Source organism: Belonocnema kinseyi, chromosome 9 (assembly GCF_010883055.1).
Source record: "Belonocnema kinseyi isolate 2016_QV_RU_SX_M_011 chromosome 9, B_treatae_v1, whole genome shotgun sequence".
In the NCBI taxonomy this organism is placed as follows: Eukaryota; Metazoa; Arthropoda; class Insecta; order Hymenoptera; family Cynipidae; genus Belonocnema; species Belonocnema kinseyi.
Window position 1 is genome coordinate 52,059,032 of NC_046665.1, and position 17,401 is coordinate 52,076,432.

Sequence of the window (17,401 nt, forward strand, 5' to 3'; positions counted from 1 at the left end):
GACGTACAAGTCAAAAGACGTTATTTGAACGTCTTAAAAACTGTCCTAAGTCAGACCAAATAATATTCTAAAAATGTTTTATGTTCGAATTACGTCTTTAAAACGTCTGTAGAACATTGTATGTTTATGGAACGTTATATGGACTGACTTAGGATATTTTTAAGCCGTTCTGAAGATGTTCTTTAAGGCTGGTGCCCACTGGGTTTTGAATACTTATAGTTCAAAACGTTTCACCTGACAACTTTTTAATTGTATATCCTCCAAATTAAAGAAAATTCTATCAAAATTCATCAAAATTAAAGCTTACTTAATTGTAAAATTTAAAACTTGCATAATTTTTAATTGCAAAGTTTCAAAATGTAACAACTCTTTAACTTAAAAAATATTTAAAATTTTGAAGACTTCCAATTAAAAGCTGTTTAATTCTGAAAATATAAAAATTTAAATTTATCTTAAATTTAAACGTTTTTGAAAATCAGAAGTCAAGGTTTCAATTCTCAACCTTACAAAGTGATAAAATTTAAAATGTCAATTATCAAAATTGCAGCATCTTTAATTCAATTGTTAAACTCAAAACTTGTATAAATTTAAGTGGTAACTTTAAAACATTTTAAACTCTTCAATTTAGAAGATTTATTATTTCATACCAATTGCAATTTTAATAATAATAATAATAATAATAATAATAATAATAATAATAATAGAATAGGATGCAATTTTGAATGCTTTGTTTAAATTTCGTTTACATTTTTTATTTTCAAAGTTTAATCAATTCAATTTTTTAAACCAAAAAGACAAAATAATACAGTTTTTAAGATTAATAATTGAAATTTATTCCATTTGATAAATCCAATTGAAAATTCCTCAATTTGTAGGTTGTAAATAAGACTATGCGATTATTTAGTTCTGATATTGAAAAGACGTGGACTTTCATTTCCTGATTTCAGAACCAAATGATGGCACAGCCTTATTAGCACTACCAAATTGTTTTTTTTTTATTATTTTTTTTATTATACTATAAAGCTATGTCCCTTACGGGGAAAGCCTGACTCATTCTATTCTAGTCGTGGATCTGGGAGTTCATATGAGAAAAGCGATTTACGGAATTGTACAAGAGTATGCAGCAAAAATGACGATTTATTTTTTGGAAATTTTTTTTTATAAAAAAATATACAAAATTGAAAATCAATAAATTCAAAAATTACAATTAAATAAAAAAATAGTTAACTTTTTCTGGTATTTTCTGTTAAAAAAGTGGAAAAATTAACAATAAAAAACTTTTGTTATTACAATAAATCACAGGTATAGAAAAAATTTCGGTTACGCAACATTTTTTTACATTAAAATCTTACCTTCATATCCACGTCTATCAAACGTTATTTTAAATCAGAAATATTGGTTATTTTTCAAAATAATACCAGTCATCACAGTAGTATTAATAATAAAAGTGATGGATTTTCATAAATTATATAAATTGTTAGAAACACACCTAACTTCAATTCCCTATCAAATGAAGAGTAAATATCTTTAAAATAATATCAAACATATTAAAAATCCAAAACAAAGCCGGCAACATTTTGTGAAAATTTTAATTAATGTTTTTTTTTTTAAATAGTAAAATTTGTTCATCAAAACTCCTAGAAAAAAAATTAAAATTAACTTTTTCTTTGGATTCCTGAAAATTTTTTAACAATGTTATTTAAATAAATTTTTAAGAGATTTTTAAATTTTTAAATGATTTCAAAATAATTTTGATGTATGAATTATGTTTTGAGCTTAAAATGGATAAAAATGATATAATTTTGTAAACTTGTAAATAAAATTAATGTAAGTACCATATTGTATTAAATAAAATTACAAACGCTTTAAATTCCTAAGGTCGTAACAAATTATCAGCAATAGCGTCAACTTTAAACCAGACAGTTGAATTTTTGAACAATAATATTAATTTTTAGCCAAAGACATGAATTCTGAATAAAATGATAAATTTTTAATAACAAAAAATGTATTTTAAAAAAATAGTTTAATTTTCTATGTTTTTTTTCTATATTTAAAAAAAAATTTAAGTTAAAAAGACTAATGATCTTTAGATTAAATGAATTTTTACTTTAAAAATATCAATATTTAACCAAGGTGGAATGATTAAGTTAAAAAAGATCAATGTGTAATCAAATAGTTGTATTTTCAACTAAAAAAATACAAATTGTCAACGAAAAATGAAATAGTTAAATTTGCAGTTAAAAATAAATTTTTTACAAAAAATTAAGTTTTAAAAAATGTCTAAATTTTCAACCAGTCATAAATTCTTAAATTAAATAAATGGAATATTTAAGTGATAAGTTGAAAAACTTTATTTTCAAACAGACGAAACATGAATTTTCAACAATGTGGTTGAATTGTTAACAAAAAAAAATAATTTTCAACCATATAGTATTTTCAAAACAAAACAAAACAATATTTGAACAAAGGAGGATAATTTTCGAGTAAGAAAGATTTTTCCAGTCAAAACAAAAAATGAAATAAATAAATTTCAAATAAAAAAGTTCATTTTCAAAGAAATAATTGAATTTTTAACAAAATAATTAGATTTTCAACTGACAGTAAAAAATTTAATCGGAAAAGGTAAATTTTTAGCTAAAAATAAAATAGTAGACTTTTCAATATAAAGTAAATCATTTTTAACAAAAAATAGTTGGATTTTATTATTGGGTTCTATTAATTATTAATTATCAATAATTACTGTATTCTAGTTACAGAAAATAGTAGAATTTCACTGAAAATCAGTTGTATTTTACTTATTTAAATTTAGAGAGCAGATTCCTGTAAAAATGGTTTTAGTTTTTTGTACGTTTCTGTAACAAAAATATGGACTAGGGCTAGTCCTCACACTCCTGGATCAGGATGTCTACTCAAAACAAGGGGGGAAATTCCCTGACAATTCCAGGTTTTTTCCAGGTATCTTAAGATACTTTCAGGTATAATTTTTCATAATACGAAGCTCTTAAAGTATTTTTCATTTTTTTAAACAATCGACTCGAAATATGTATACATTTTCGCGAGTTTATCATGAATAATGTTTTTTCTAGTCCTTGTCAATATCTAAATTTGTAAAAATACACCATTTTTTTATTTGTGAAAATAACTTTACTAAATGGTAGATGAATTTTCAACCAAATAGTTGATCTTTCAACTATAAAGATACATTTTTTACCAAGAGACAAATTTTCAGTAAAATGCATGAATTTTCAACCAAACAGTAGAATTTTCAGTTTAAAAAAATAATGTTCAAACAATAAGCAAATGAATTTTCAACAAGATAATTCAATTTTCCAAGAAAGTGATAAATTTTCAACTTGAGTGATTAAACTTCTACAGGAATAGTTGAATTTTACACACACACACAAAAGTATCTTTAACAATGGAGATTAACATTCGAACAAAAAAGGCGAATTTTCATCGAAATAGTTTAAGTTTCATCTAGAAAAAAAAAACATTTTTACCAAAATAGAACAGTCAAACTTTTTCAGATACAAGGAATTAATTTTTAACAAAATAGTTGAATTTGCTTACAAAGTGGTGGTGAATAAAGTAATTTTTCCGCTAAAAAATTTGTTTTCAATCAAAAAGATGAAAGTGTCTACCAAAAAAGATGATTTTTCGACAAAATACATGAATTTTCAAATAAGAGAAACAAAATTTTCAAAAAAGAATTGAATAGGTATATTGACTGTTAAGAGCATTTATTTTCAACCACAGAAATTGATTTTTAACTAAGATTTTGGAATATCTATCTGTAATAGTTAAATTTTCAATTAGAAAAATTAATTTTTAACAACAAAAAAACCCGAAATTTCGAGAAAATATCTAAAACTAGATGTTTTTTGTATTTTCACTTTTATCTCGAATTATTGTGTTCCAAAAATATTTAAGTTTCATCTAGAAAAATTAATTTTTCAGTAAAAAAAATTAATTTTTAACAAACATAAAAATGCAAAGTTTGAACCAAGTAGTTAAATTGTCAACCGAAGAGATCAGTTTTCATTTAAAATTATGAATCTTTAACTAAAACCATTCATTTTTAAAAAAGAGTTTAACTTCTACCTAAGTAATTAAATTTAGATCCAAAAAAGATGAATTCTCAACAAAACATGTAATAATTGATATTTCGACAAGCAAAAAAATGAATTTTCGACTATGAAAGATTTGCGAGTCAAGAGAGCGAAACACTCAAGCAAATCGTAGAATTTTCAGTTGAAAACATTATTTTGGACCAAAAAAAAGAAACGAATTTTCACCAAAATAGTTAAATCCAATAATAAAAAAATTTTCTTAATTAATTTAATATTATAGTTTCAAAAAAAATTCCGAATTTATAAAAGATTTCCTGATATTTCCAGGTATTTCCAAATAAATTAAAATTCCCTTACAAATACAGGTTTATGTGCAGAATTCCTGAAAATAAAACCAAGAATACAACGACTAAATTAGGACAACCCACCTAAAATGTTCCTATTGCAATTTGAAAAAAGATAACAATTTTCCTAAAAAATAAAAAATAAATGATTTGTTTGGAAAAAAATAAAAAAGAGGAAAGAAATAGAAAAGAGAAGGAAAGAGACTTAATTGGTAGCCTTGTAATTTTTCTTTCCTCTATTTTATTTTTATTTCAAAATATAATTTTTTCTTTTTCAGGAAAATTATTATAAAAAAAAAGTTAGTTTTAAGTTAAATTTGTAACTTGCCTGTTTGCTTAGTCTTCGTATTAGTTTGTCTTTATATATGAAAATAGAAATGAACAGTTACCTGAAAGACGAGAACGAATGGAACCCACTGATAATATTTTACATGTTTCGTTACTCCTTCTGCTCCACGTTGACGGTCGTCTTGTTGTTGCCGATGATTGTAGTTTTTGTACTGAAAAGATGGTGCCACACCAGGAAATGCAACATCCCTACCAGAAACGCCCATCATTGCACCAGTCACGAAATACGTGCTGTGCATCCAGCAATAAGCGTTAAAAGCCTCAGCGGGAATATCCCTGCAAAAAAATATTGGCTATAAAAATTTTCGCAAGGGTGAAAATAACGGTGAATAAATGCCAATCAGAAAATGCCCTTTTTGGCAACGAGCGTACCAAAATTTTTGTAGAATAAGTCGGATGTTTTAGGTATGAATGTCGGCACATGGAAAGGGGATATTAGTAGACTCGGCAGGCTTTTTTAAAAAATTAATAATAATAATATTTGAATTCATTTGTTCACTTTGTCCAGTTAGATGCCTTCTAAAATTCTGCTTTTAGTTTATGTTGTTTTAATTAAATGGCAATGCTTTAGTTGGAATTGGAATATAATATTTTCGATAAATAAAATTAGGTGCATTGTTGGGGATGTTCCGTGAAAAAGGAACAAATTATATGTATGGTTCCTTTTTATTATAGACTTACGAAAATTAAAAACGTTTTTAATTTTTAATTGTGATAATTTAAATCTCTAATGTTATTGATTTACAATTTAAAATTCTGCAATTTTGAAGATTTAAAATTGAAAACATATAATTACGAATTATTTAATTTTCAAGTTTCATGTTTAAAAGGTCTGTTATTTGGAAATTTTGTATTAGTTTAATTTTGAAGAATAGCCATTACAAATTATATAAAAAACTCTTGAATTTTAAAGGTGTATAAATAAAAATTCTTAACGTATTAATTTCTTTCTTTTCTTCTAATTCCTGTTAGGATCCTACAGATTCATGAAAGACGATTAAAATTAAAATTAATTTAAATTGTTTGAAAGCCGATATATTTTAATATGATAATTAGACAAGTATAATGTAACGTAATTATGAAATTAAAACTAGTTCATGTTTTGTTCATTTTTTTATTATAGTTTTTTTTTTCTTCTAATTGATGTGCATTAAGCAATTTATAATCAGAAGACTTGATCGGGCATTCAACCTTCCTCTAATAATAACGGATCCAATAATATACTTATTTTTGTGCTATATTTTACGAAACTCTAAAGTTTTAAAGAATGGCCGGAAAATATACAAAAAGAATTTTTATTTGAAATTTTGTAACGTCACCCGTAGAAATTAAAAAGAAGAAAAAGAAATATTTTTATGCTTTATATTCAGAAAAAAATTCTGGTTGAAAATTTTGGAACATCATCCGTAGAAATAAAAAAGAATACGAAGTAACTTAATTCAACTTGATACAAAACAAACAAAAAAAAAACAACAAAAAAACAATTTTTACACTTTACATCCAGAAAAGATATTGTTATTGGAAATGTTGTAACATCATCCGAAAACTGAAAAATAACAAAAAGTAACTTGTTACGATAAAAACAATTTTTATATTTTACATTTTTTCTTGCGGATCAATTACAGTTCGATTCTTAATTCATTAACTATTTTTTTCTCCAAATTTTTAACTTTTGAAAAATACTTTTTTAATTCTATCTTTGGGTTTTTTAGAATATTCTAAGATATTTAGGTAATTCTAAAAAATATATTTTTTGTGCTAAATTATTTTTAAAATGTACTCAGAAGACAAATATACACAAGGATATGAAGTTCACATTTCTTCTTTCATTTTTTCAAAGTCATCGAATATATTATTTTATAAAACTCGTGTCAAGAATTGAAAAATTTATATTTATTTAAAAACATTTTTAATTTTTTGCAGCATGTTTTTGCAAATATCCCTAAAGTTTCTGCAAATATTCAAAAAGGTTTTGCCATTTAGAGAAACATGAAAAATAATGTGGGGAAAATTTGGGAGTCTTCCAATACCAATATTTATAGCGTTTACGCATACAATACCTACACGATTCTAACAAATTCTCAGAAATATATGAAGAATTTCTGCTTATTTATGAACAACACCTATTTATAAATTTTTTGACCTTTTTTTGTTTTGAACCACGACGATACATGTTAAAACTTAAAGAAAATTAAACATTAATTTTTTTAATAATACTGAATGTTATAAATATGAACAATAACAAAAAAACATTGTTTGATTTTCTTAGCCAAGAGGTGAATTTTGGGTGAGTTTTTACTGAATACAGAATCAAAAATTACTTTTGGTGAATCTTTTTTTAAATATTTTTTTATGATTTAAAATAAAAAAAATAATAGTAATAGGACCTTGTATAAATACAAAGTATTGAATTGCCGTCTAGTTGTTTCGCTGAAAAGTTTTTAGTTGTAACTCTTAAAAATTGTAGAACTTTGAATTGTAAATCTTTCAGATTAAAAATTATGTATTTAAAAAAATAACAATAATAAATTATGCAAGTTTAAAGTTTTAAAACTGAAAATTCTAGGTTTTTGACGAGAAACTTTCGAAATGTATTCAATTTGGAAGATTTAGAATTTCAAATCATCGAAATGTAAGAATGTTTATTTATATATCTATAACTCACATTAAATATTGAAAAATTTTCAGTCACAAATATTCCAAATTTAAGGATTTTAGGTTACAAATCGTTCAAATTGAAATTGTTTTAAATTTGAGCTCTTCAAAATTCAACTATTCCCAAACATACCTTTAAAATAATCAACCTTTAAAATAAAAATCTTGAAAGTTCAATAATTTTTACTTTCATTTTTGAAAAATTCCAGAATTTGTCATTAAAACTCTTTAAAATTATTGTAGAACTTTGAATGACATATCCTTAAAATTAAAGATTTTTTAATTTTTACAATTTACAATAACAAATTATGCCATTTTTATGTTTTATAGTTAAAATTATTGTACTTTTAATTATTGAAAAAATTATTTTTTCTTTTCAGAAGACTTTTCAATTGTGACATTTCAAAATTGTAGAACTTAAGATTTGTAATAATGAAAGAATTTTAATTTTGCGAATTTACAATTGAAAACTCTATAATTTTGTTGTTTAGAATTCGATCCTTTTACAGTTTGGACGATTTAGGATTGACAACTGAACTTTTAATTTCAAAAATCGTCAAAATCATGTAAATTTAAAAATTTTGACAATTATTTACTTGTATTTCTTTACAATTGTAGAAATTTCATTTTTTTAAATCAATGAGTTTTTAATTTTGAAATGTTACAATTAAAATTGATATCATTTTTTAGTATTAAAATTGAATAAAAAATTCTGCACTTTTTATGATTTAAGTTCACAATTTCTTCAAGTTGGAAAATTTTGAATTAAAAGCTTGATTTTGAATTCCAAAATCTTCAAAATCATCTAAATTTAAACAGCTAAAAGCTAAAAAGCTAAAAAGCTAGAATTTTGACAAATTTTGTTCAAAATTTCTTCTGTTTTGAAAATTTAGAATTAAAAACTCGACTTTAGATTTTCAAAGCAATCAAAATCGTCAAAATTTAATAATTTTTATTCAGTACTTTCTGAAATTTAATATGTGAATTTTGCGTGAGTGTTCTACCCAAAACAGAATCAAAATTTAATAAAAAGTAATTTTTGATCATTCATTTTTTAAAATATTTTTTTATGGTTAAAAATAAAATTAATAATAATAATAATAATAATAATAATAATAATAGTACCTTGTGTGAATACAATCTATTGGATTGCCGACTGCTTGTTTTGTTGAAAGCATTACGGAAAAGACGATCAGGAGAATTGCCGTAAGTACGTGGAGTCTTGTTACACAACCATCGCTTCTCACCCTGTTCACCTAAACCACAAATAAAATGGCACAAAATTTTACATATTTTCTTAGAAAATTGGAAATCAATAAAATAAATCGTCTTTTACTTTCTGCATTTGTTAGTACTTTTCAACGAAAGGGTGTGTTCGAACAAGCTCAGAGTATTTTATCAAATTATAGCTTGTGTTGTAAAGGCTCTAAGCAAACCCCTTGTAAATTTATATAATTAATGGTAATTTACTAATTAAAATAAAACATTTCTTAATAGATTTTGCAAATAATCTTATATGATTAGAAAACTTTATAGTATATGATTTACAGAAGGTTCCTTATTGCAGCGAGGAAGTTCCAGCAAATTCGATATGAATGACACCATTTTTCCACTTCCTTGCAATTCTTTAACATTCGCGGATTATTTTTTGTATTGAAAAAATATGACTCGCCGTGTGTGCAAAAATCCGACGCCGTATTTTTAGTACTTTTTTTGGCATTTAAAAAACATAAAAATAATATATTTTCAAGTTATTTTCGGATGAACTATTCATCAAGGTAGAATTACATTCGACCATTTAAATTTGATTCGAATTTTCTAGAAGACTCCATTTAAGGCATTCGCCTTTCTTTATATGATACATTCATATTGAAAAGTATAGAACACCTCTAAAGTTTGAAGCGAAATTTTAGTTCAAAAATCTCTTTTGTTTCAAAATGTAACTATTTTGTTCACATATTTTAAAATTATTTTTTCAACTGAAAATTGAACTGTTCCATCTTTGGTTCAACATTTATCTTCTTCTGTTGAAAATTCATCTATTAGATTGAAGATTTTTGTCGAAACTTTGTCTTTTGCGATAGAAAATTAATCTTCTTGGTGACTAATTCACCTTTTTGATTAAAAATCCATGCATTGTGTTAAATTTTTTTTTTCATTAGATTTATCTTTTTTTCAAAATTATTTTTTTTACTTGAAAATTAGTTGTTTTAATTAATGATTAATTTTTTAACATTAAATTTAAATATTTCATGTTTGATTGAACTTCAAACTTCTTTAGTTGAATATTTAACTATTTTTTTTTGAAAATTTCTATATTTTGTTGAAACTTTACCTTTTGTGGTAGACTAATTCACCTTTTCGGTTTAAAATTAAACAATTAATTTCAAAATTTAAAGATTTGGTTTAAAATGTATGTACTTAGTTGAAAATTATTCTTTTTTTATGTACACTGTAAAAAAAGGTTGTGGAATTTTAATACGCTAAACGTATGTAAAAAGTGGACTCACGCGTAGCGGCGTGAAATTAGTATAAGAATGTCTAAAATTGTACAAAAGTGTAAAATTCTCAACTGAACTGAAATTTAATATTTGACGTTAAATAAAACAACGGAAAATGGAAGATTTCTCCAAAATATCAACCTAACCTCAAATACTTAAATCATTAAGATCATATTAAGAATATACATATATATAATTACGCAAGCTTATATGTCATAACATTTATAATTTAAAATCAGTCACTCGCATTTATGCTTTCGCCGAAAACGAGCTAAAAAGTTGCAAACTAAAATGTACGTTCGCTCATATCACGCGAACAACGAGCGAAAAAAGCTCTATCGCGAAAATTTCACAAATGTGGAATATTATACGGACGAATCTAAAATAGAAATTTATGCGCAGTCGGTAATTTTACCAGTCTGGGGAATTTTACTATGTACAGCGTGAGTCCTTTTTTTACATACTCTGAACGTAGTGATTTTCAACACGTCGTATGAATTCATGCAATCTCATAGAATTAAACCCGTAAGAGACGTCATTCTACACAACATGTGGAAATTTGCTTTCTAACCTGTAATTTTAATACATATAAAGTGACATTTTATATGTGTAAATTTACACATTAAAGTGCAATTTTAAAACGTATTTTTTACAGTGTATAAGATTAATGTTTCAACTACGAATTTAACTATTCCATTTTTCTTCGAAATTTTTTTTTGTAGACGTTTAACCTTTTTGGTTGAAAATTCAACTATTTTATTGAAAATGTATTTGGTTTGTTAACAACTTATTTCGCTAATTTAAAATTAAACTATTCTATTTTTTTAGAAAAATTTTTCTTTTTTAATTGAAAATTCATCTATTTTGTTGAAAAGTTGTCTTTTTGGTAAGAAATTCATCTTCTGGGTTTGAAATTTAACTATTTAGTTAAAAATGTTTTTTGTTCATTTATGATGCATCATTTTAGTAACAAATTAATTTTTTTGGTGAAAAATTTAACAAATTTTGTTGAAAAATCTATTTTTCTTGTTGAAAATTATTTTCTTAACTAAAAATGTAACTATTACATTTTTGCTAAAAAATTGATCTTTTGTCAGTTGAAAATGCAACATTTTGAATTAGATTTTTTTTACTGATTTAAAAATCTGTCTTGGTTTAAAATTGAACTCTTTTGATGAAAATTCGTATTTTTTGTTTAATTTAAGTTTTTTAAATTAAAAATTAAAATATTCTTTGTTGGAATTATCAACCATTATACTTTTTGTTGAGAATTATATTTTTTTTTATCAAAGATTCATCAGTTTAGTTAAAAAATTAACTGTTTTGTTGAAAATTTCCTTTTTTGTTTGTTTGAAAATGAATTATTCTGTCTAAAGGTGTAATAATAAAATTTGAAATCAATAAATCTTACATTTTTGTCAGTTATATTTTGCACATAAACGTGACATTATTTATCACTTTGTGAATTTGGCAACATTCCCTCCTTCGAGTTTTTCAAGTTACTCGATCGGCATTGAGAAAAATCGAAAATAATGTTTTCAAGATTTTCGTGACACACCTATGTTTTAGAGAAAGATTTTTTTATGAAAATGAAAGAGCTAATTATGTGTCGATATTTAGGGTTAAAATGAGTCAAGTGAGGGACCAGCTGCAATTTATGCAGGTGAAAAGTTCTTTTGCATTACAAGTATATTAACAATATTTTATTTTATCGGTACCATCAAATTAACTTATCAGGGCTTATTCATTTAGTTAGCTTAAGGGTACCATTTTCTAGGGATTTATTTAATATGTTTAATTTAAAAAGCTTTGCAAATTTAGACTACAAAATTTTAATCATTATTGAATCAAATTTCTCGTTTTTTATTAAAAATAATATTTTTAAATAAGAAGAGTTTTCACAAAAATAGGAGACTCTTTCTTTTAGGTCCAATTATTTTGGATACTATATTAATTTTATGTCCAAAAGCTTCAAATTCCTGACCAAAAATACTATATTTTCTAACAATAAAGACGAATTTTCTACAAAATACATACAGTTTCAACCATATACCTTAATTTTTAACTAAAAGGATCAATTTTCAACAACATAGTTGAGTTTTCAAGTGAAAAAATATTGTTTTTCTACCAAAAATTGAAAATTGAATTTGCAACCAAAATGATATATTTTCAACGAAAATGATGAAACATTAACTGAGATAGTTAAATTTTCAACTAAAATGTTAAATTTCATAACAAGAAGATTAATTTTCTTCTAAAAAATACGAATTTTTAACAAAACACGCAGTTATTTTAACTGAAAAGGATGGATTTTGATCAAAAAATTAAATAGTAAATTTTTAGTTAAAAGTATTAAGTTTCAAAAAATCAGATAAATTTTTGAACTACAATAATAAATCTTCAACTGGAAAATTTTAATATTCAGTCAAAAAGATGAAGTTTTAACAAATAGAATATATCATTAACTGGAATTGTTGGATTTTCAACAAAAGGATCAAATTTAAAAAAAAAAGAAGATTAATTTTCTTCCCAAAAATACGAGTTTTTGACAAAACTCTTTAATTTTAAACTAAAAAAGATTAATTTTCTACCAGAAAGTAAACATAGAAATGTTTAGTTACAAAAATTAATTTTTAGCCGAAGAGATGAACTTTTAACTGAAATAATAGAATATTAGACTGGAATTGTTACATTTTCAGTTTAAAAAAATTAATTTTCAAAAACAACAAAAATTGTAAACATTATAGTTAAATTTGTATTCAAAGAAATCAATTTTCAATAAAAGAATAATTCTTTTAACAAACAAAAAAGTAGATTTTTAACTAAAAAGTTGTACTTTCAATCGAATAGTTGAATTTTTAATTAAAAAAGATAAATTTTCAACAAGATAGTTGAATTCTCACTGAATAAGATAAATTTTCACCAAAAAATAAAAAATTAAATTTTCAACTCAAGCGACGCTTTTTTATCAACAATTATGAATCTTCAAGTGGAATAATGGAATTTTCAACTAAAGTGATGAATTTTCAGCTAAAATGATGAAACTTCTACTAAAATAATTAAATCTTCAACCAAAAAGACTAATTTTTAATCTAAAAGTTTATTTACTTTAAAAAAATACGAATTTTCAACTGAAAAAGAGAAATTTTCAACTAAAAAGTGAACAGTTAAATTTTGAGTTAGAAAAATTAATTGAAAACCAAAGGGATGAACTTTAAACTAAATTTGTGGAATTGTTTTATTTTCAATAAAAAAGGATTTCAATCAAAAGAAAAATTTAATAAAATAGTTAAATCTTCAACCAAAGAGATCAATTTTTAATTAGAATAATGAATTTTCATACAAAAAAATGGATTTTTAACCAAACATTTCACTTTCAACCAAGTAAATGAATTTTCATGAACTTTATACATGAATACATGAATCCATACATGACTTATTAACCAAAAAAATAAAATGTTCAAACAAGAATTGAAATAGATAAATTTCTAGTTGAAAAAAATAATTTTTAACCAAAGAGATATATTTTCAATCAAAATAGTTCATCTTCAACTAAAAAACAATGCATTTTTTCCAAAATAGATTACCTTTGAAAAATTTAGTTGCTTTTTAAAGCCACAAAGATAAATTGTCGACGGAAAATGTAATAGATGATATTTCCACCAAAAAATATTTTAATTGTAAATCAAAAACAGTTTCATTCAATCAAAGAGAAGAATTTTCAACTACATTTACAAATGAAAACACATTGTTATTTCATTTTATATTAATTGGTTTGAATCTGACTTACGAATAATTATGGGACAAGATTTATTTGCTGCATAAAACATCTTGTAAAAAAACTTTCTGGTTCATTTATTATAAATGTACCTATAACATTTATAACTTTCACGAACGAAAATGTATAAAATGTGTATTGAAAAAAACGAGAAAAAATAAACTGCAGTAAAGGAAATATAATAGAGAAGAATTTCCTTTTTTTTAACAAGTGAGGAAAATATAAATAGTTAGTATATTCTTCCGACATTTTTTAACACAAGCGAATTAAGAACGTTCATTTTTAGAAAAATTAAAAATTATTAAATTGTAACCTTTTAATTTGAAAATATTCACTTTAAAAAAAATTAATTGTGCTTGATAACAAATTATATATTTATTTAAATTTCATTAAAGGTGATTCCTTTCGGATTATTTAAGCTAAGATTTGAAATGATTAAACGATAAATGTTTCTGTTTAAGATGTATTTTTTGTGTAAATTACTTGTTTAATTAATAAAAAATATCATTTAGGTTCCAGCTTGAAAAAAAGTAAGAAATTTGGTTAAAAGACGATATATATCCGTTTATAAATGACCTTTTAGTAAGAAAAATCATAGAAAACATCATGAAAGTTGAGAAATATTTATTACTTTTGCGATCATAAAGTAAAAATTTCAAATTGTCTCATAAATTCTATAAACTATTATACATGTTTATGCTAATGCTTTTCGCTGGAATTATTATTTGAGAAAAAAGTATTTTTTTGTTGCGTTTTATAGCGAAAATATTGCAATAGATTTCAAAGAAGATTTTCATGATTTTTGAACTATTTTAGATATTGTCGAGTTTTTTTTTCGTCTTTTTACTAGACATTTTTGGAACAACAACTTTTTTTAACTTTTTTTGTACCAAAAATCGATTATAATGAACAAAAATGATTAAATTTGAAAGAAAATTTACATTTTTTAAATCAGAAATTGGCATTCTAAATTTAAAAAATAATAAGAATTTATAGATTATCTTTATTCTTTAGATTATTCATCAGAATTATTCAATTCCCAATTTTTCGTTTTGTAGGCGTTGCATACAGGAAATATCACTATAGATTTCAAAAAAGATTGTTGACATTTTGAAACAATTTGTGGCTATGGTAACGTTTTTTTTAAACCGGAAGTCGTTTATATCTAATATAAAAATTAAATTTAAAAACACATTACGATATTGGGACAATTTTACGTTATGTTAACATTTGGCATTAAGAATTGGTAATTTGGAACAAAAACATTAGGTTTAAAAGAAGATTTGAAATGTTAAATAATTGTTTCTATTATTTTTGTATAAAATGGTTATTGTTGTTAAAAAATAATTAGATTTTAAAGAATATTTACAATATTTGAACAATAATAGGATACGTTAACTTGTTTACCGGAAATATTATTTTAAACAAAAATACTTCTACTTAGAAAATTAATCTAATTAAACGCACAATTTAGAATAACTTTAGGTTATTAATTAGTTATTAATGAATATTCATTTTATATTTTAATTTAAAATTTTGGTGATACAAAATATAATAATAATAATAATAATCGTGCACGTATCGCGCGTATTTATTTTCTAATAACCTAGGTTCTTTATTAAATTTATTTAAAAAATTTAATTTTGAAAAGCTTTCATTTCAAGATGTAATATTTTGTATTAATTATCTGTGCAATTAATAAAAAATCATTATTGGGTTCCGAACGAGGGGTTAATCACTGTTCTACACTCTGCATTGTAATCCCATGCAATCTTGTTGAATCCCGGGTAATATATGCAATCCCTTTTAATCCCTGTAAAATTTTGTAATCGAATGTAATTTAATCGAATTATTCGAATGTAATTTAATGTAATATCGCGTATTCCCATATAAACTTGTGTAATCCAGTGTAATATTTTAAAATCATAATTAATATATACAATCCCTTGTAATCCCTATAAAATTATGTAATCCAATGTAATATCGTGTATTCCCACATAAAATTGTGTAATCCATTGTAATCTTTTGAAATGCCATGTAATATATACAATCCCATGTAATCCATGTGATACTGTATAATCTAATGTAATATTGTGTATCCCCCTATAAACTTGTGTAATCTATTGTAATCTTTTGAAATCCCATGTAATACATACATTCCCCTGTAATCCCGGCAATCTTGTGTATAATCCGATGTAATTTCATATAATCTTGTGCAATCTCCAGACATCTTAAATAATCCTGTAATCCTCTAATCTAGACTATTTGAAAATTTGAAGTCGTTATCCCCCTCGGTTCCAGCTTGAGAAAAATGAACAAACGTTGTTGAAAGAAACACAAAGTTTGCCCCATGATTGAAAAACATAAACAATTAAATAATTAATTAAACATGAAATCTCACATGAAAGAGAAAGTAGAGGTTCCTGACGGCATCCATAATCCAAACGTCGTGGTGACTTTTACGTTTGGATCTGGCCAAACGGATCCATCCAAGTTTCCTCCTCCTGCCCTTTTTGTTTGAAGAAGAGGATTTGGATCCTCTTCTTCCGGTCTCCTTTCGCACGTCAGGTGTTGCAACTCTGTCAGAAGTCTTCCCTCCGGGACTCTTCATATTCCGATTCTGATCTGGTACCCAGCCTTGACACAATTGTTCCAAGAGGAAGGACAGTCTTCCTCCACATCCTCATGTCACTCCAACAGGCCTCGAACCCGCATCCACCATCAGTCGGTCATTTACAATTTTACACACACGCCTCAGTCATCCACGTGCTTCTTTATATCACACGCATTTTCATCTGACATCCTCAAATTTCAGTTACAGGTGTCAATCTGACAATGTGTCATCCCCTATCACTTCACCCGCTCAATCAATAATTAACTAATGAAAATTCTGTCAATTATTATGATTATTTACCATGCAAATTCTATGTATTCCCATTTCAGTCTAAAGAATAAAACTTGGACAACCTTTTAATTTTGGTTGGACTTATATGGTAATCAATCTCTCTAGCAATCACACCAGGTGGAGAGCTTCACAAAGCCATTGTACATCACAGTTCACACAAAAACATACAACTTGAGGATAGAAATACACTTTGCGGGTTTACTGGTTTACTGTCAGAACATCAGATTATGGGATTAGAAATTAGATTCTAACTTTTGGATAGTTTTGTTTATGAGAACCGGATTTGGAGGTAGTTATGGATTTTCATTATATTTTCAAGATTTGAAGAAAGCAGAAGCGCGGAGGTGATTGGTTGGGAACTGAGGAGAGTTTAGCTTAGTATCTGTACATCGATAAAAATAAATAAAAAGGGATCGGCGGATCAAAGGGAGCTTCGGATTGATTAGTCGAAGTTTATGGCGTCTCGTATCGCGGGACGGTTTCCAACAAACTGAAACACATTGGTGACCTACTGCGCTCGTCCTCCGTAGCATCCAAACGGTGCCAAAACGCAGACCGATTCTACTCGTTGATTCGGCCCGCTTTTATTTTTATATTTTCCGCCCTTGTCTCTCTGCACTCCCTCGTACCGATGGACGCGCGATCCATTGCGCGGTAACGCGCGCATCGCTTCGATCGCCCACGCAATTCCCGCCCAAACGCTTTTCGACGTCTTCCCGAGGTTCGGGAAAATCTTTTCTTTTTATATAATAACCAGTGTGAGACAATTTAATTTTTAAGGGCTGCCTTGATTTAATTTC

At 25.3% G+C, this 17,401-nt stretch overlaps 1 protein-coding gene across 1 annotated transcript in view; it reads right to left on the reverse strand.

Annotated features, from left to right (window-relative positions):
- The window catches only part of LOC117179695 (innexin shaking-B-like), a 19,180-nt gene extending 2,356 nt beyond the window's left edge, over positions 1–16,824 (reverse strand). Inside the window, exons 1-3 of the mRNA XM_033371721.1 lie at positions 16,098–16,824; positions 8,543–8,673; positions 4,804–5,038 (exon numbers count right to left, since the gene is read on the reverse strand). Of these exons, the coding sequence (XP_033227612.1) occupies positions 4,804–5,038; positions 8,543–8,673; positions 16,098–16,307 (576 nt within the window). The 5' untranslated portion in view covers positions 16,308–16,824. The remainder of the gene's footprint in view (positions 1–4,803; positions 5,039–8,542; positions 8,674–16,097) is intronic.
- Between the last annotated feature and the right edge of the window lie 577 nt (positions 16,825–17,401).